Source organism: Pongo pygmaeus, chromosome 1 (genome assembly GCF_028885625.2).
Source record: "Pongo pygmaeus isolate AG05252 chromosome 1, NHGRI_mPonPyg2-v2.0_pri, whole genome shotgun sequence".
NCBI lineage: Eukaryota > Metazoa > Chordata > Mammalia > Primates > Hominidae > Pongo > Pongo pygmaeus.
The window spans coordinates 15891298-15912119 of NC_072373.2; the positions used below are offsets into that span (position 1 = coordinate 15891298).

Here is a 20822-nt window from a genome sequence, read left to right on the forward strand (position 1 = left end):
AGGAGACTGAGACCATCCTGGCTAACACAGTGAAACCCCCTCTCTACTAAAAATACAAAAAAATTAGCCGGGCATGGTGGCGGGCGCCTGTAGTCCCAGCTGCTGGGGAGGCTGAGGCAGGAGAATGGCATGAACCCGGGAGGCGGAGCTTGCAGTGAGCCGAGATCCTGCTACTGCACTCCAGCCTGGGCGACAGAGCGAGACTCCGTCTCAAAATAAAATAAAATAAAATAAAAATAAAAGGTAGTTTATGTAACCTCATTTCCTCTCAATTTTTTATTTATTTGTTTTGGAGGGAGTGTGTGCTCATGGATCTTTAATATGTGATATTGGTCCCAGGAAAGTGAGTATCCTCAGGCATAGTAACCACGTATAAAGCCAATACCTCTCTTTACCTTAAAAGAAGAATTGTGTTGTTTTGCATTACTGTTAATAATTATGAAATTCTGCATGACATATAACAAAATCAAAAGAACTGACGCACTGTCAGACCTGGATCAGTAAGACATGGGGTGTTGGGATGGAAAACAGTGATGCCACCAATTCACACATCCTTGGACACCAAATGTAATAGGCCTTGTTATAACATTGGACACGCTTTATAAAGAACCTTCAGGGCCAGGTGCAGTGGCTCACGCCTGTAATCCCAGCACTTTTGGAGGCCGAGGAGGGCGGATCACGAGGTCAAGAGATCGAGACCAGCCTGGCTAATATGATGAAACCCCGTCTCTACTAAAAATACAAAAATTAGTTAGGCGTGGTGGTGCACACCTGTAGTCCCAGCTACTCGGGAGGCTGAGGCAGGAGAATCTCTTGAACCCGGGAGGTGGAGGTTGCAGTGAGCTGAGATCGCTCCACTGCACTCCAGCCTGGTGACAGAGTGAGACTGTCTCAAAAAAAAAAAAAAGAGAAAAAAAAGAACCTTCAGAAGGAAAGGAACTACACCCGCCCAGAACATTTCAGGATGATTTGTAATAATTAAAAGCACCAAAGAGAATCGTAAATGCAGTGATGTGAAACAAGAAAATTGAGGGAGATTTCTACCATTATCTCACATATATTTTTATGATACACAAGAGAGATTGCCGTCTTTAAACTACATAAAATATTAATGCATTCTTTAATTTTGTTAATCTTCTGTTAGTGAGAAAAATTTCCTTATTCTGTAAGCAGGAGATGATGACCAGAGGCGAAGGAGACTTGTTGTCTAAGGAGTCCCTTCTCCACCCTCCGTCATTTTAAGTGCTATCCTCCTTTGAAAGTGAATCATTTTGGTAAGCTAAGTAATCTTGATATTGGGGTGTGAGTGTGTGTGAGTGTACGTGTATAAGTATTTATGTGTTGTGTATACTGGGTGTGTATAAGTGTGTTATAAGTTTAAGTGTATTGTGTATGTTTACGTGTACATTGTGCATATAAGTGTGTATGTATTATGTGTGTGTTTGTGTTTACATGTGTTATGAGTGTGTTGTGTGTATAATTGTGCATTGTGAGTGTGTTCTGTGTGTTTTCATGGTGTGTGCATAAGTGTGTGTATAGGTGTGTGTTATGTATATGTGTTATGGATATTATGCATTGTGTGTGTCTTTTGTGTGTTTGTGTGGTGTGTATGTGTGTGTGATATCTAGAGTGATAAAATTGTACCTCCTGGGTCCTTGTCAGTATCTAGTTTTTGGCTATGTCTATAGATGTGAAGTAGGGGTATCTCTTGCTGGGAGGTGAAGCCCACTGGGCTTCTGGGTCAGGTGAGGACTTGGAGAACTTTTCTGTCTAGCTAAAGGATTGTAAACACACCAATCAGCAGTGCTCTGTGTCTAGCTAAAGGTTTGTAAATGCACAATCAGCACTCTGTAAAAATGCACCAATCAGTGCTCTGTGTCTAGCTAAAGGTTTGTAAACGCACCTATCAGCACTCTGTAAAAACGGACCAATCAGCAGGACGTGGGCGGGGCCAAATAAGGGAATAAAAGCTGGCCCCGAGAGCCCACAGTGGCAACCCGCTCGGGTTCTCTTCCGTGGTGTGGAAGCTTAGTTCTTTTGCTCTTCATAGTAAATCTCGCTGTTGTTCACTGTTTGGGTCCGCACTACCTTTATGAGCTGTAACACTCGCTGTGAAGGTCTACAGCTTCACTCTTCAGGTCAGCGAGACCACGAACCCACTGGGATGAACAAACAACTCCAGAGGCGCCACCTTTAAGAGCTGCAACACTCACTGCGAAGGTCTACAGCTTCATTTCTGAAGTGAGCGAGACCACAAACCCACCGGAAGGAGGAAACTCCGGACACATCTGAACATCTGAAGGAACAGACTCCGGACACACCATCTTTAAGAACTGTAACACTCACCGTGAGGGTCCGCGGCTTCGTTCTTGAAGTCAGGGACCAAGAACCCACCGGAAGGAACCAATTCCGGACACATTGCCACTAAGTAAATAGCGTGTTGTGAGTGTGTGTTGTGTGCTCCCAGTGTCCAGTATAAGACACAGCCTGTGACCAGTTTTCATTTATAAAATGACTATTAGAGGACATTTCTTAAGCAGGTACTATTTTTAGATGGGTTGTTGAGTGCAGCAGGGAAGTCCGCCTTCATCCTGTGTCTGAGGGTGATGGGCCACCTACTACTTGAAACATTTTGGTTCAGTTCCACCTAGGCTGAATTTGGAGATCTGACCTAGCTGGGAAATTCCTTCCTTACTCGGAACAGATGTACAGAAAAGATACGTTTATAAACACTTCCTTGTTGTTTCTGTGTAACTATTACTGAAAAACCACTTCCTTTGCTCCCCTCATCTTTCCAGTATCTGTCTAAATCACGTCCACTGTTACTATGCTCTTTTCTTCTAAGGCTATAAATTCGGCTGCAGTTCAAATAATCCACCGTGTTGGGCTTCCTTGTCTGTGAAGTAACATGAATAGAGTGCCATCTAGTGATCAGAAGGAAGACAACAGAAACCCAGCCCAAAAGGTTCCACAGGAGTCTTCCATGTTTGCAAACAGACATGTTGAGTTTGGGTGATAAAGAGATGGGAGGAACAATTATTACCAAATTCACGAAATCATCTTTGCCCTTCTATAAATACCTACCTGTTTCAGAGAAAAAGACTTGGCTATTTGAAAAATGCCATACCTGTTAAGCAATAAGACCTACACATTTTTCCAGTTTTTACACAACCATGGATCACTATGGCTCACATGATCAAATATAAGTAAAAAAACTTATTGGTCTTGTGAAAGAATCTTTTTTTCAAACAAATAACATTTTCCTATAGGTTTATGCAATACATTCAGATTTGTATTTTCTGTAGAAAACATTTCTTAATAGAATACATTAAAACTTTTTGGAGAGGGTACATTAGAATATGTTCTGGCTTTTTGACATTTACAGGGATAAAATTGTACCTCCTGGGTCCTTGTCAGTAGTCCAGATTTTGGCTATTTTTATAGATGTGATGTAGCAGTATCTCTTGCTACTAAGCAACTACTGCCAGGCTAGACTAACACCAGGAGGGACATGACATTGCTGACAGAGATCCTGCAGCCATCTGTAGGCAGCAGATGGGATGGGGCAAGGTGGCCACTGAGGCCTGGAAAATTAATCACTATGTCTGAGGTCAAATGATGATCAGATAAAATATTGGTTCTCTGACCTATAGTTTTGGGGAATGGGGAACTTTTAAATATGGTGTGTGCAGTATGCTCGCTATGTGTACACTTGAGAAAAGAACAGGAAGGAGGAAAATAAGGAGTGATGGCATGATCTAAGTCATGGTGTCATATTTCTGGATTGACATTGCCCCCTTGGGATTTTGTAGGTAGGTGGAGCTCCACAGGGCTGCTGCTTTTAATAAATCCGATGCACACCCAGCTTCTCTTCCCGCTTCCACTTAGCGGGGACGTAAGTGCTGATAGCTCCAGGGAGTGGCATAATTCTTAGATAATATTAGCCCAAAAACTTTTGTTATGAATTAAAAGTATTTGAGAAGTTTGATGTGCTCTTCACCGCTTTCTACTTTCTGAGTCTTTCTTACCCACAAGTTATCCTTCCTCTTTGCAACTCCTCTGGTTCATTTTACTCTTTCCAAAAGAGCTTTCCTCAGTGTTTTTCTCTTTACATTCTTTCCCTGAGCTATTTAACATCTTCAACTATCACCAAAATTCTGATGACTCCAGAATCTCTGTCCAACTCCGAAGTCCGTCTCAAATTCCAGCTCCACCTGGAATTTGCTCGTTGGATACCTCTAACTTTTTCCACCATTCAAAACTGCAGACATTGCCTGTCCAAAACCAAGCACCAATCTCCTCTTGTTTCCTTTCCTGTGGGTGTCCCACAATCTCCCAGCTGACTCAGCATTCTGCCCTAATGAACCTCTTGTTCTTTGCTTTCCACAGCCAGTTGTGCTGTTTGGAGGTTGAGCGGTTCCTCTCACATACCCCAGTCCTCTTTATTCTTGCTAGAAAAGCTGATTTAAAAAAAATATATTTTCCTCAGTGACTCCAGTTTTCCCTTCTCAGATCTACTTGACATACTAAATATATGGCACTCTGTTATGGGCTGCGTTGTTTTTTATGGACTAAGTTGTGTACCCCTCAAATTTATCTGTTGAAGTTCTAATACCCAGCCCCTCAGAATGGGACTGTATTTGGAGATAGGGCCTTTACAGAGGCGATAAGGAAAAGTGAGGTCATATGGGTGAGCTGATATGACTTCATTTTACCTTAATTACCTTGTAAGAGGAAATGTAGACACAGACACATAGAGAGGGAAGACTATATTAGGACACAGTACAAGACAGGGATAAAGGCCTCAGGAGAAACCAGCCCTGCAGACACCTTGATCTTGTTGATCTTGGATGTCTCACCTCCAGACTGCCTTTGGACTCTATCTGCAACAACAACTCTTCTTTGGGTCTGCAGCCTACTGCCCTGCCCTGCACAATTCAGACTTGCCAAGCTCCACAAGCATGTGAGCTAATTTCTCTCCTTCTTTGTTTTTCTTTCTCTTTCTTTCTTTCTTTCTCTCTCTCTCTCTTTCTCCTTCCATCCTTCCTTCCTTTCTTCCTTCCTTCCATTTTTTTTTTTTTTTTTTGAGACAGAGTCTCACTCTGTCACCCAGGCTGGAGTGCAGTGGTATGATCTTGGCTCACTGCAACTTCCACCTCCCAGGTTCAAGCAGCTCTCTGCCTCAGCCTCCTGAGTAGCTGGGATTACAGGTGCCTGCCACCACACCAGCTAATTTTTTGTATATATATAGTTTTTAGTAGAGACAGGGTTTCACCATGTTGGCCAGGCTGGTCTTGAACTCCTGAAGGAGAAGGAAAAGGAAAAGGGGAAGGGGAAGGAGAAGGGGAGGGGAAGGGGAAGGAGAAGGGGAGGGGAAGGGGAAGGAGAAGGGGAGGGGAAGGGGAAGGAGAAGGGGAGGGGAAGGGGAAGGAGAAGGGGAGGGGAAGGGGAAGGAGAAGGGGAGGGGAAGGGGAGGGAAAGAAGAGGAAGAGGAAGGAGAAGAAGAAGAAAGAAGAAGAAGAAAGAAGGAGAAGGAGAAGGAGAAGGAGGAGAAGAAGAAGAAGAAGAAGAAGAAGAAGAAGAAGAAGAAGAAGAAGAAGAAGAAGAAAATAATAATTGCTGCTCAGGCTGGATTCAAATCCAGCAATTTATTTGATCTCTCTAAGCTTCCATTTCATCATCTATAAAATGGGAATAATTCATTCAATCATTCTACAAAAACTTACTGAACAACTCTTAATGATACAAATACATTCATGATATTGCAACTTCAGAGTGACTTACTAAAGGGAGACCTCTAATTTCCAGGTGCTGTTGCTCTTTACTAAAAAGATTGAAGAAAGAGAAAATTCATTGGCGGGAGTGAATCCAGAACTTCATCTGGGCCGTGTCCAGGTTGAGATGTCTCTTAGACATCCAAGAAGAGGCAACGGTTAAGCAGCAGGATATATACAAGTGGAGTTCTAAGAATAGGATGGGTCGAGAGCAGAAATTTTGGGGAAAAAATGTATTTAAAGCCCATGGGATAAAAAACGTGAATTTAGATGTGTGATGTTAACATGGGCCAATCAAAAAAAAAAAAACTTCAAAAAGGAATTTGTGATCAGCTTTGTGAAATATTACCAACTTATAAGATGGCAGTGTGAGGAGCTCTGAACCCACTCTCCTGGGAAACAAGCATAACTCGCTAAGAAAAAAAAAGCTATTTGGAAAAACAAACACATTTAAAGCGTCCGGAAATTGTCTTAAGGACATATAGCAAAAGAAGCCATCTTTATTTATTTATTTTTTAAACCTACTAAATCTTGGTAAAAACAGCAAGAGTCCATGACATTTGAGCTATGTTCTACTCCCTGTCTCCCTGCATACAACTCCTAAAATCCTTGCAATCTTCCTCACTACATCCCCACCCCCAATCCTAACTCAGCTTGGCAGAAACTCCACTCCAGACAGGTTTGGACAAAAAGACAGGACTTTCTGTTCCCTCAGCTCGCAACCATGGGATATGGTATTTCACTGGGTGACACAGGACACCAGCATTCTTTATCTCTTCCAACTCCACATTTAAGAGGCTAAATTTCTGGTGCGTGTGACCAAGAGGTCAAAGTCTCCTTTCCTCCACCCAGGCTCTACTCACAGGGTGGAGGCTCTATCCCAGGAAGAATCCTGGTTTCCCGACTGTCCTCACATGAGCTCACTTGGAGAGCAGAGATTCTACCCTGGGAGAGGAAAGCCAAGAAGATTAGAAGTTGCCATCCCACCCAACACTCAACATATGGCTCAAATATTTTGGCCAGAGGGAAAGATATTTCACAGGAACAGAGAGTTCCAAAGATGTCACCAAAGGAACTGATTTTATGTGAAAGTGTGGTGAAGTGCAAGCCTCAGAACAGTCTCAAAAACCATGCTGTTCATTAAGAGCAACAAGCTAAACCATAGGCCATGAAGTTTATCAGAGAGAATTGTGAAAAGAGAAAGCTAACAGGACCCCTCCTGGGTCAGAACAAGCCTTAAAGATAGTCCCAAAACTACCCCTGCGTGAAATTAATTGGAGTAGACTGTGGAGCAAGGTATGGCCCAGAGCATAAGCAAAAATAATAGAGCAATCAGCCAGCAATTACTTGGTGTGATGTCAAATGAAGCAGACAGCTTATCAGAGAGTTAAAAGACTGTCTCTTTCTGTCACGGAAAGAGACAGTTAAAGAGAACTGTGTTAAAACCATGTCATCCCAGGGGGTTGTGTGCAAGGCCAAGCCTCAACCTTCTAAGGTGTGACACCAAAGGCTTCAAAGGCTTCACTTGGTGAAGGAAATAGATTTCACTAAAATAGTCTAGCAAATCACCATACAAATGAGCAAACAGCAACAAAAACAAGACCTGGAGAGAGGGTGAAGGGAATTAGTATCCACAGCTGCTACATTATACAGTTGACCCTTGAATAACATGAAGGTTAGGAGCACCAATACCCAACACTGTTGAAAATCCACACAAGACTTTTGGCTTCTCAAAAACTTGACTAATAGCCTACTGTTGACTGGAAGCCTTATTGATAGTGTAAAAAGTCAATTAACACATATTGTGTATGTTATATGTATCTTATACTATATTCTTACAATAAAGTAAGCTAGAGAAAAATGTTATTAAGAAAATCATAAGGCAGAGAAAATGTCTTTACTATTCATTAAGTGGCAGTAGGTCACCATAAAGGTCTTCATCCTCATAGTCTTCATGTTGAATAGGCTGAAAAGGAGGAGGAAGAGGAGCAGTTGGTCTTGCTGTGTCAGAGGTGGCAGAGGCGAAAGGGGTGGAGGAGATGGAAGGGGAGGAAGGAGAGGCAGGTGCACTAGGTATAACCTTTACTGAAAACTATCTGAGCATAAGTGGACCCACGCAGTTCAAACTTCCGTTGTTCAAGCAACTGTATTACTGAATGGAAGAAAGAAATTCAATTTTTTCTGGTGTGCACTCACAACATGCTTCTGACACCAGATGGAGCTTGGGGGGCTTTTCTCACACATCAAGCAAGTAATCATTTCTGCAGCAGACACCAGATGTGTGTCCTCTAATTCAGCCCAATTCTGCCACTATCTACCTGGAGATATCATCAGATCCCATAGGTTGAGGGCTCAGTCTCACAACATTGCTCCCTAATTTTGGTGCCAATAGCAAGCACCAGGGTTTTTTTCACCTGTGCTTCTGACCTAGGAGCTATAAATCATGGTTCCCAGGACCTCCTCCTTGGGTTCAATTAATTTGCTAGAGCTGCTCACAGAGCTTAGAAAAACACTTTTTGTTTACTGTAAAGGATATTACAAAAGAGAGAGATGAAGACATGCTTAAGGCGAAGTCTTGGGGGAGGCTTGTGGAGCTTCCATGCTCTCCCTGGGTGTGTCACCCTCCAGAAACCTCCACAAATTCAGCTTTCTGGAAGCTCCCAAACTCTGTCCTTTTGGGATTATAAGGAGGCTTCATTACATAGGCATAATTGATTAAATCATTGACCATTGGCAACCAACTTAACCTTCAGCACTAGTGATGGGTGGTGAGGCTGAATCAGCACTAGTGATGGGTGGTGAGGCTGAATCAGCACTAGTGATGGGTGGTGAGGCTGAAAGCCTCAACCCTGTAATCATGCCTTGGTCTTTCCAGTGACCAGCCCCATCTTGAAGCCATCTAGAGGTTGACAGCCACTAGTCAACTCATTAGCATACAAAAAGGCAGTTAACATTTTGGAGACTGCAAGGATTTTAAAAGTTGTATGCAGGGAGACAGGGATGAGGAACAAATATATAATTCACAATATCACAATTACCTAAACTGTTCAGTTTTCAGCCAAAAAACTGTGAGTCATACAAAGAAACAGGAACACATAACCCATACACCAGGAGAAAAAGCAAACAAATTGCCTGTGAGAGGGCCCAGATTTCAGATTTAATAGCAAAGACTTCCAAGCAGCCATTATCAAGTGTTCAATTTACTAGAGGAAAACATGTTTAAAAGTACAGGAAGGTCTGATGACAATGTCTCATCAAATAGAGAAATATCAATACAGAGATAAAAAAGAACCATATGGAAATCATGGAGGTGAAAATGTAATAGCCCAAATGAAAAATTTACTAATGTTTTGACACTAAATTTGAACTAAAGAATCAGAGTTTGAAGACAGATCAATACAGATCATATAATCTGGAAAAAAAAGAATGAAGGGAAATAAGCGGAGCCACAGACAAATGCTGGATTCACTAAGTACACCAGCATGTGTAATGGAATTAGCAGAAGAAGAGAGGAAAAGGAGAAGAAAAAAATATTTGAAGATATAATGGCTGAAAACTTCTCAAATGTGCTGAAAACATGGATCTACACATTCAAGAAATTCAACAAACTCCAAGAAGTATATATGCAAAGAGGTCCATAACCAGATGTGTCATGGCAAAAATGCTAAGAGCCAAAAACAAAGAGAAAATATGGAATGCAGCATGAGAAAAATGACTTAGGACTTTTCACAAGCTAGCAACTCTGCACGGAGCATCCCTCATCCAGTGGACATCCTGGCTTCCTCAGACACTTCCCTGACACCTCCCACCCACCCAAGATTAGATGAACTCCTTTAATGCTATCAAACCCCCAGTTACTTCACCTTTTTTTAACACTCCCTTCACTTGTTGTCAGAATTGGCCGCATAACTTGTGAGGCCCAGTGCAAGATAAAAATGAGGGCTCCCTCCTTAAAAGTTATTAAGAATTTCAAGATGATGTTTACAGAGCATTAAAGTCAGGCTCAGGGACCATCTGAGTGTGAGGCTCTGTGTGACTACACAAGTCACATGATGTCCATGAAGTTGCCCTGAGCACAGTTTCTCATTAAAACCATCCAGGCAGGGGACATGCCTCATCTTCCTTGCTCTCCGCTACATCTGGTGTCTCTTTCGTGGTGCCTAACACAGTAGCCACTAAACGAGTTTGTCAGTGTATGGAAGCTCCTTAATCTAAACTACTTACAGTAAGTCCTCACTTAACATTGCCTATAGGTGTTTGGAAACTGTGACTTTAAGCAAAACAAGGTAACACAAAACCAATTTCACTGCAGGTGAATTGATAAAAACAGCAGTTAAGTTCCTAGGGCATATTTCTGGTCACGAAGACACCACTAAATCTCTAAATAAAGACCCCAAACACTTCTAACACTAGACATTGAAATAAATGTGATCTATACATACATCCAAGATTAATAAAAACAATTTAAGGTAATTATATACCCAGTGATTCTGGTTCAGGGTCGCAGGTGGCCAGAGCCCATTCCAGCAGCTCAAGGCACAAGGTGGGAATCAACCCCATTCTATGGCAGGGCACACTCACAAACACACCCATGCTCTCACACTTGGACACTTGAGGCACATCAGTTAACCTGGCATGCATGTCTTTGGGATGTGGGAGGAAACCAGAGTCCCCTGAGAAAACCCACACAGACATGGGGAGAAAGTGCACACCCCACAGACAGCAGCCCTGGCTGGGAATCAATTTTTTTTCCTCATTAATATTATAACAGAATGACATTGAATGAAACAATGTTATGTGTGCACCTGCTATATTTTGCTTAGTTGTAAAAACAATAGCTAGTTTTTTGTTGTCGTTGTTGTTGTTGTTGTTATTGTTTTGAGATGGAGTCTCGCTCTGTTGCCCAGGCTGGAGTGCAGTGGCACAATCTCGGCTCACTGCAAGCTCCATCTCCTGGGTTCATGCCATTCTCCTGCCTCAGCCTCCCGAGTAGCTGGGACTACAGGCACCTGCCACCACAAACAATAGCTACTTTTTGTTCCACTCTCTGGTACCGATTACATTGTTCATTCACAAATACTTCATCTTTCACTATGTTTCAGCATGTTGATCTTTGCAGAAGTAAAGAATAGAGACAGCTTAAGGCCAATTAAATTATTTTATGTGTATATTGCAGTTCTTACATTATTTCACCATATTTATTGTCTTAGTCCATCTGGGCTGTTATAACAAAATAACATAAAGTAGGTGGCTTCTAAGCAGCACACATTTATTGCTCACAGTTCTGGAGGCTGGGAAGTCCAAGATGATGGTGCTGGCAGACTCCGTGTCTGCTGTGGGCCTGTTTCCTAGTGTATAAATAGCAACTTCTCACTGCGTCCTCACATGGTGTAAGGGGAAAACAGGTTCCTTCAGGCCTCTTTTAAAATGGCATTAACCCCATTCATGAGAATTCATGATCTAATTACCTCCCACCTCTTAATTCCAAAACTTTGAGGGTTACGATTTCAACATAGGAATTTTGAGGGACATATTCAGACCATGGCATTTATGAACCTGTTGAACAGAATATCTCATTTCTCTGAGTTGATCTATCAGATATGCATATTTTACTCCTTTCTATTGCATTTTACACTTACTTAGAAAGTTTTCCATTGTATTAAGTGTTATTAGCTAATGTAGTGTTTTATTTTTAAATAAGTACTGTGAAAGTTAAGAATACAAATTGGGCAATTCTTATCATACATACTCAATTAAATCAGAACTGAGGGGCCAGAGAGGAAAACACACTTGGGGGACATAGCACCTACTCTACGAATTTGTTTTCTCCAAGCCCAGCTGCTGAAATGGCCTGCTGTCACCCCAGGGCCAGTTTTACCTGGTAGCTGTTGAAGCAATCATTTGTGACTCTAAGACTTGTTTTAACTCCTGCTGTGACTCACCAACCAGAGCTTGCCAGAGTCCAAAAGCTTCTCTAGTGCCAATGAGCTTTCTTTCAAAACAATATGTAACAATTCTTTAATAAAACTCCTAACTGTCTCTTCATTCTTTGGACATACTGAAGATCACCTGGTCTCTGTGTATGTCCTGAATTGCAATTCTTGCTTCCTAAATAAAACGTTTCAAATTTCAATATTTATCTCTATATCTTATTTAACTTCAACGGTACTCACACACTTTCAGACTTTTGAACTTTTTGATGAGAGAGAAACTACCTTAGCTTTAGATAACATTTACAAAGCTCATTTGCAAGATGTCCTCATCTTCTACACCATGCTTACAACTATTAGCCACAGGTGTGAACAGGTAGATGGTGATCACTTGACTCAGACTGGGTCTTTGGAAATTTACCAAACCTTTCTGTGTCTGTTTCGTATCTAATGCGATAGGAGTAGGATTACTTATCTCACTTTTTTTTTTTTTTTTTTTTTGAGACGAAGTCTCACTCTGTCACCAGGCTGGAGTGCAATGATGTGATCCCGGCTGACTGCAACCTCTATCTTCCAGGTTCAAGCAATTCTTCTGCCTCAGCCTCCTGAGTAACTGGGATTACAGGCGCGCACCATCATGCCAGGCTAATTTTTTGTATTTTTAGTAAAGAAGGGGTTTCACCATGTTGGCCAGGATGGTCTCGATCTCTTGACCTCTTGATCCACCCACCTCAGGTTCTCAAAGTGCTGCGATTACAGGCATGAGCCACCATGCCTGGCTTTATCTCACAATTTTTATTAAAGAGAATTACAGGAGTTGTCTTCTACAGGCACCTAGGACGGTTCCCCATACTTAACAGATATTCAACGCACGCTACGTTTTGCTCCCTCCCATATGGTGGGGTAATGCTATGATCTCCATGAAGTCCTGTGATCTGCTTTCCTCATTCACTCAAGTTTTTATCACTTAGTAAGAATTTCTACATGTTAGGTGGTGTTTGAAATTCTTCTGATTTAAACATAAAAGTAAACAATAAAATCAACATGTCTCCTTAATCACTGAGACTTTTTTCTCATACTCATTTCATTCTGTGAAAGTGTGTCTTCTGAAAAGCTGGATTTGCAAAAGGCTCACCGTGAAATATGACTTTTCAATGCATATGTAAACCAAAAAAATTTGAAATAAAACATTTCATTCTACCTTTTTTGATATATTTAATTGAATAACTCATTTAGTGATTTTCAGTTTAATAAATTTAGCAGGTTAATACCTGGCTTATTAAACAATAATCTTTATTAACATAATTTTTCTTATTGAATACAAAATAAACCATTGCAAACTATAGTCACAATAATCAGGAGAGGATCAAAGCTACTGAGCAAATAGATCAGCTATAAAAGTTTATTAAAAAAATAGACAACATATGTAAACATATTTTTCGGTCACAAGGCTTCATAATACAGCACATTAGGCCCAGGCCTTAAATCTCTGTAGTGGGAGCACCTTAATTTTTTACTAACAGTAATTGGCTTATCTTTCAGTGAACATTAAGCCTACACAAAAATAAATAACCAGATTCTGCTAAGTTTACTAACACAGAAAATTGCAAATGTACAATAGATTGCAACGAAAGTTAACTACCTCCAGTAACATGTGAGATTGAATTGTTATATTACAATTATTTTAATACAGCTTCATTTTGAAATTCATCATAATGTAGAGTTGACTAAAATAAAGCTAAAGGGGAATAATAACAGAGATAAACAAACACCCAGATCACATACCCTCCCCAACATACACATGCAAACACACATTTACTAATATGCATGCACACACACACACGCAAACACACACGCACACACATCCAAACACACACACACACACATCCAAACACACACACACATCCAAACACACACGCACACACATCCAAACACACACGCACACACATCCACACACACACACACACACACACATCCAAACACACACGCACACACATCCAAAAACACACACACACGTCCAAACACACACGCACACACACGCACACACACGCAAACACGCACACACATCCAAACACACACGCACACACGCAAACACACACGCACACACACACAAACACATACGCACATACATCCAAACACACACGCACACACATCCAAACACACATGCACACACATCCAAACACACATGCACACACATACAGGGATGTTTTGGTAAAAGCAAAACTGAGGACATAGTTTCTATCCTTTTTCTTTCATGTATTGATCATTTTAGGTATATATTTCCTCTACCCTTAAGCTGGAAGCTACGTGCTCCAAAAGGACTGAATACAAAGTAATCATACTTTCAAATGTGATAACATTTTGGGAAAACCAAATCTCTGTTACATAATTCAATAACCACCCAAAGTAATGCCAAATCATAGAATACATGATAAAACAAGAAAACGTATTAAGTACCTGAGACTTTGCTGCAGGAATACAGAATGCAAGATCGTTTTCCTTAGGGCAAAACTCACCATGTTAATACAATCCTTTCATACTGTTTCTCATCTGCTGGATATACCTGTTAGGCAACCACAGTGCTGCAAAATTGCCAAGTAATATGATTTTCCTTTTCTTCTATTATAGGTGAGATATTTTATCACAAATGATTGAATTTATTTTAAATTGCTGACATTTCAGTTATTCAGTGAACCTTAAGCAAGGTGCAATTTTAAATGAAATATCAAGCAATGTTTTTAATTTAGTTTTTCATTGTTTGGAAAAATTTAAATATCAATTGTCTGTCTTCTGAAGAGCCACATTCTAGAGACAGAAGGGAAGCACAATACATTTAACATAACAAACCCAAGCAAATTTACCAAGCTCTTGGGTAGCCATTTCTGCACCAATAACCTCAGATTTGTATCATACATGTATGACCATAAAAGTGATTCATAAATAATTTTATTATTTAAATCCTGATCTGCTATTCAAAGATCCATTTCTGAAAATAATTCATAATATAGTTGTTGTTTCCACCATATGAGCTTATTTCAACAGATGTCTAACATTTATCCACAATTAAATGAAATGTGAAATAACAACATACTTAACTTCTAACAGTACTGTACTGCTGTTCCTTGAGTTGTCATTGTCTTTGGGATTATTATGATAATCATGCATTCAAATAGAGAAAATAAAATTAAAACACGTGAGTGTTTACAATACATGATATCTGTGAAGAGCTAGGTATCTGTAACAATTTTTAAAAGTTGTACTGGAGAATGAAAAAGCTTTCCACTTCTGAATATCAAATAAAGGGCTACTGATGGAGGAAGAACGTTTTCTATAGGAAAAACCTAAAGATTAGCCTCGCTCAATGGGCACACCATGTGGTCTCAGCCAAATGGCAAGGACTGAACTTTGAACATCTATTTTGGAGTTCTAATGAATAAAATGTTTATAACTTATATTAAGTAAAGCTTTTATAAGTTACATTCCATATAATTTCCTCAGGGAGAAATATCATTGCACAATTTAAGTGAGAACTGGACATATTTATGCATTATCAGCCCACAGCCAAGGTTAGGTAGTTTAAACAGGACTTTATATCTATTCCAGTCATCAGACTTTTAAAAACCTTTACTTACTAATATCACATTATTCTTGCCAAGAAACTAAAGCTCTTTCTTGGCTTTTTGTTGCAAAAATGACAATTAAGAAAATAAACTAAAAGAGAAAAAAACAAGAAACAAGACAAGAAAAAGGAAAGAGAGGAAAAAAGAAAAAAAAAGGAAGGAAAGACACAAAAATAGTGAAGCTCATTACAATTTCTGTTGTGTACAAATGGACAAAGACATAAATGAGAATGAAAACATTAACATTGTGCTGAAGGTAATTCTACCCAGCATAGTTTTCACTGGTGCACATCTCTTGTTTTACACTTTTGTGTGTTCCAAGTTATAAGAAAAGAATCCAGAGGAAAAACAATAGACATGGCTAACAGCAATCATATACATTTTTTGAGAAGTTGGATATACCTTACTAATTTAGTAACATGGCCACAGCTTTTGAAAACACAGCAGCATGAAACAGTTCAAAGGTAGATATATTGTGTTCATTTGTTCACCTTAAAAAATGCTTAAACAACAGTAAGCCACTTAATTTAAGACAGGAATTCTTTCTCCAGTTCATATATAGATGGCCGGCTGGTTTTGCTCCTCATTCTGCACAGTGGCACGGTGTAGTCCCTGCTCTGACCTTCCACGTCAGCATCCAGTAATGAAGGCACATGGGATTTAGTTCTCTCCTTGGCAGCGAGGAATTGGGTGGGATGTGGTCCTGGGCGACCCACTACACAGGCAGTCTGTGCCAGCTGAGACACTGCTGTCTGTGGGTAAGCCTGAGGCAGATCTGAGCGGCTTCTCAGGGAGGCAGGGTGAGGCTGAGGCACGATGTGGACAGTGCTGTGCTTCTTGGGTGAGACCTCCCTTGGCAGATGACTGTGAGGAGCAGGTGAGGGGCCGAGTGGCAGTGCAGAGGCTCCAGTGGCTGAGATAGTAGTTGCACCAGCTGGTTGAGAAAGCCAAGACAGTATGCAGTTAGAAAGAAAATGATTTCTAAAACAATGAATATCAAGAAAAATAATTATGATGGCAATTCAACAAGGTGATAGCTTTAAAATGAGCTTCAACAAAAAACATGCATTCACAGGCATGATCATAGCACACTGCAGCCTCGAACTCCTGGCCTTAAGGACCAAGGAACTCTGCCTTAGCCTCTGGAGTAGCTGGGACCACAGGCATGTGCCACCATGCCTGGCTGAAGTCCTGCAAGTTTGCAAAGACTACTTCAACCTATGGAAATTATATTTGTAAACAGAGCTAAATAATCCTCACAGTGCTTAGGGCAATAAGAATTATGAGTCATTACAATGATATTATAAGGGTAGCTTTCAAAATGGACTAGACTGGAATAAATTTAAGAGGTTTAAAAATGATGGTCAACATGATTAAACTTCACTGTAGATTATGGTTTGACAAAACTGATGAAAATGGAAAAGCAGTTAGACTTTTACATGTCACCTCTTTTCTTGTTTGTACTGAAGAACTGACTAATGTTATTACCACTTTAGCAAATAATTATTGGCTTATAAGTTAGAGAAAAATATGCTTTCATATGGGATTACTGTGCTAGAATTTCTCCTTGTGCAATTATAAATTACCAATACTTATTGACCTACAGAAAGATAATAAACCTATTTATCTAAAGGCAACGAACAATAATATGGAAAATATCATATCCAGATATAATATTTAAAAAGAAGTAAAGGAAAAGATAAAAAGAATGAAAGCAGTTTGTCTTAATATAGCTTTATAACCAATGCTAGCTAGCATTTTAAAATTTAAAAAGCATTTTTTGTATATATTACCTCACTTAATATTCATGACAGGTATATAAGGTTATTGTAATTATGTTCACATACAAAATAAATAATACTGAAGCTCTACAGAACACTTAGTGTGCCATTTGACTTTTACCACAATCTCAATTGTAGAGCTTAGGTAAGTATAGTATTAGGTATGTATATTGTTATTGTCCCCATTTTATAGATGAAGAAACTGAGGCACAAAATGTTTAAGTGATTTGCCCAAATTCACTCAGCATATAAGTGACAGAGCAGAGATCTGAGCCCAGCTAGCTTCCATACTATTAATCATGACACTACAATGCTTTTAAAGACATTCAAACAAGAAAGCAGTCTACGTAATTTTCCCAGCATCACAAACTTACCAAATTAAACAACTAGAACTTGAACCTTTGTCCTATGACTCAAAATCCCCCATTCTTCCAAAGTACCCATATTATCTCCTCAAATGTCAGTATTTAAGTGCCACTTAACCCCAGAAATCTCAAAGCTGAGTACATTCTAGCACATGATAGCATGATCCAGTCACGTCAATACTCACTGAATTTTAGGAATGGAAAAAACACCACAGTGAGGAGTGAGACACTGTGATACAGCAGAAAGATCCCGGGTTTAAATTCTGACACCACTACTTCCTAATTGTGTGATCTTGAATAACATTAATTTTCCATAAGTTTGAATTCTCTTGCATATAATAGAGTTGCCATAAAAACTAAGAGACAATTTATGTCCAAGTGCTTTAACATCTATAAAGTGCTGTGGAAATACCACTGGTTGCCTTCTGCCCAAGCCCCTCTTGTTGAATAGACTAAAAAAACTATTTAAAAATTTGATTTTCTTTTCTTTCAGAGCTTCCATATCTGGACATACACCTCATGGAAGTGTCTGGTGTAACATACATCAACAGGGTAATACTTGCTGTCATGGGGTGAACTGTGCCCCCACAAAATTCCTAAGCAGAAGCCCTAACCCTCAGTCCCTCAGATGTGACTGTATGTGGAATAGGGTCTGTACAGAGGTGATTAAGGTAAAATGAGGTCATTAGGGTGGGCCCTAATCCAATGGGACTGATGTCCTAAGAAGAGATTAGGACACAGATGCACTTAGAGTGAAGACTGTGTGAGAACACAGGGAGAAAACGGCCGTCTAGATGTCAAGGAGCCAGGCTGAGCTGAGAAAGAACCAACCCTGCAGACACCTTGATCTGACTTCCAGCCTCCAGAACTGTTGGGCAATGAGTTTCTGCTGAACATCCCCCCAGGCTGTGGCACTCTGCTATGGCAGCCCTAGCAGGCTGATACACCTGCTACACACAGTCCCAACAGAAACTCAGCAATGACATGCACAGCAGTGGAGGAGACAAGGCCCGCAGGGAGGCAAGAGGCCAGTTTCAGTTCCAGCCCTCCCACTCATCTGTAGTTCTAACTGGGGCAGCTGGCTTGTCTTTTCCATAACGTGAGGGGGCTGGGTGGTTATTCTCCATGTGTTGTTTCTGCTTTGATATGCTATTATAGGTTTCAGTTACTGAAATTCAATTACACTTTTCCCAGAATCCAAATCATAGTTAAAATCAAATAAGAGAAGGGTAAGGTTCAAAGATCTATGTGAACAGTAAAAACAAAAGATAAAATCATAAATCCATACTGTTTCACATACTAATCTCTACAGCAGTGTTTTATGCTTTTACCTAATCAATGCAACCTACTTGGGGTCGGATTCCCATCAGACATGGTCCGTCTGTGATGTGATTGTCTATGTTTTGAAGAAGCACAGTAAGGTACATTCCCACATGTCTGCTCCAGGAAGGAAGACGGCAAGTTTCTTGATACACTACTATCAGTGTCAATTCTTGGCATGAGAGCTGGCTCACGACCACTTCCTGGAGCAGTGGGACAAAAATCCGGAGTGAGCATCTCAGAGTCACAAGTGACAGGTGTGCTGCCCGCCAGTGGATCTTCACTGTCCATCTGCAGCAGGCACTTTGTGGAGAGAGAAGGCGTGGAGAGGATGCCCAGGGCACTTGTCAGTGGCAGGGAGGGTGGGCTGCTGGCCTCCCCACCGGTGGACGGCAGCCTTGTGGGAGGACTGGCGCTTCTGCGGGACTTGGAAGCCCGCTGGAATATTCCCTCTCGTTTCTTCTTCTCTTCCTTGGGCAACGGTTCTTCAGCAGCCTGTGCTTTATGAAGCTCTCTGAGGTCCAGTCCCAGAGCCACCGATGCCAGAAGGACGGTGCACCCATACAGAGCTGACTCTGTTTTCTTTCTCTGGGGGGATCGACTCAGACTATTCGTAGGAGTCATCTCAGTGGAGACTGTGGCAGCATTCGCAGAGGTTGCCTCCTCCCAGCTTTCACCTTCTGCAGGATTCTCTCTCTGAGCATCTTTCCCAAGAGGTAGATCAATGTAGGCCTGACTAGGCAATTTTATTTGTTTTGGTTTTCTGTGTTCTACTCCATCAGGGGAAAGTTTTGGCTCTTCACAGGACCCTAAATAAAGGTATAAGAACATACACTGAAGTATCATTTTACAGCAAAAGTCATTTAAACAAGATTGTAAAATAAAGCTAAAATATAATAAATACATATTTTAAATAAAAACACATGCAACCCTTTTCATTTTTGCAAATGATTCGTCCAGGAGGGCTCCATGGAGCAAGACTCCAGGGCCCTACAACTTAAGGTTCCCTGCAGATGAACCAGCAAGCTAGCCATCTGCTGTTTCCTATGCTTCAGGAAGTTGTTCTTCATCAGCATCAATAATAGACTCTATCATAGAAACAGTCATCAAAACACAAAAATGCACAACCATAGGCACAAAATCACTAAATATGTCACCAAATGTGCTCTTTTCCTCACTTTACCTAAATACATGCATCAGGCTCCATTATCTACAGCTTTCCTGTGTATAAACTAACTGTTCTGTAGCCGATCAGCAGTTCTCAAAGTGTGTGGCCTGGACTGGCAGCATCTGCATCCCCTGGGAATTTGTAGAACTATAAATTATTGGCCCACCCTGGACTATGGAATCAGAAATTCTCAAGAGTGGAGTCCAGCAGTCTGTGTTTCAGCAAGACTTTACTGAAGTTTGGGGACCATTAAAATAGAAGATTCTCCCAAGAGATTACAGAATCCCAAAGGTTACAAATTATATCCGCTTAAGAGGAAGCTAACATTCTTATCATGTATCTGTTTAACAGTGCATAATTAAACAACAAACTCATTAATTTCCAAATAACATCTGTAATTTTTTCCAATATTACATCCTAGTATATCTAAACATGCTTGATGATCTAGACTAGGGGCCCCTGAACCCCAGGCCACAGACTGATACCGTGGCCTGTTAGGAACGAGGCTGCACAGCAGGAAGTGAGCAGCAGGTGAGCGAGTGAAGCTTCTTCTGTATTTACAGCCAATGCCCATTGCTCACATTACCACCTGAGCTCCGCCCCATGTCAGTTCAGCAGTGGCATTAGATTCTCATGGGAGCATGAACCCCATTGTAAACTGCACATACAAGGGATCTAGGTTGCTCCTTAAGAGAATCTAGCGTCTGATGATCTGTCGCTGTCTCCCATCACTCCCAGATGGGACCATCTAGTTGCAGGAAAACAAGCTCAGGGCTCCCACTGATTCTACATTATGGTGAGTTGTAGAATTATTTCATTATGAATTACAGTGCAATAATAATAAAGTGCACAATAAATGTAATG

General features: G+C 40.7%; 1 protein-coding gene across 2 annotated transcripts in view; it reads right to left on the reverse strand.

Moving 5' to 3' along the window:
• Positions 1-13092: 13092 nt before the first annotated feature.
• MAP3K21 (mitogen-activated protein kinase kinase kinase 21) overlaps positions 13093-20822 on the reverse strand; it is a 57562-nt gene continuing 49832 nt past the window's right edge. The window contains exons 9-10 of one of the 2 annotated variants that reach the window (XM_054442058.2): positions 18820-19599; positions 13093-16258 (exon numbers count right to left, since the gene is read on the reverse strand). In XM_054442058.2, coding sequence (XP_054298033.1) covers positions 15852-16258; positions 18820-19599 — 1187 coding nt within the window. In that variant the 3' untranslated portion in view covers positions 13093-15851. Of the gene's footprint in view, positions 16259-18801; positions 19600-20822 lie in introns of both variants that reach the window. The other variant, XM_063671045.1, reaches the window with a different exon arrangement.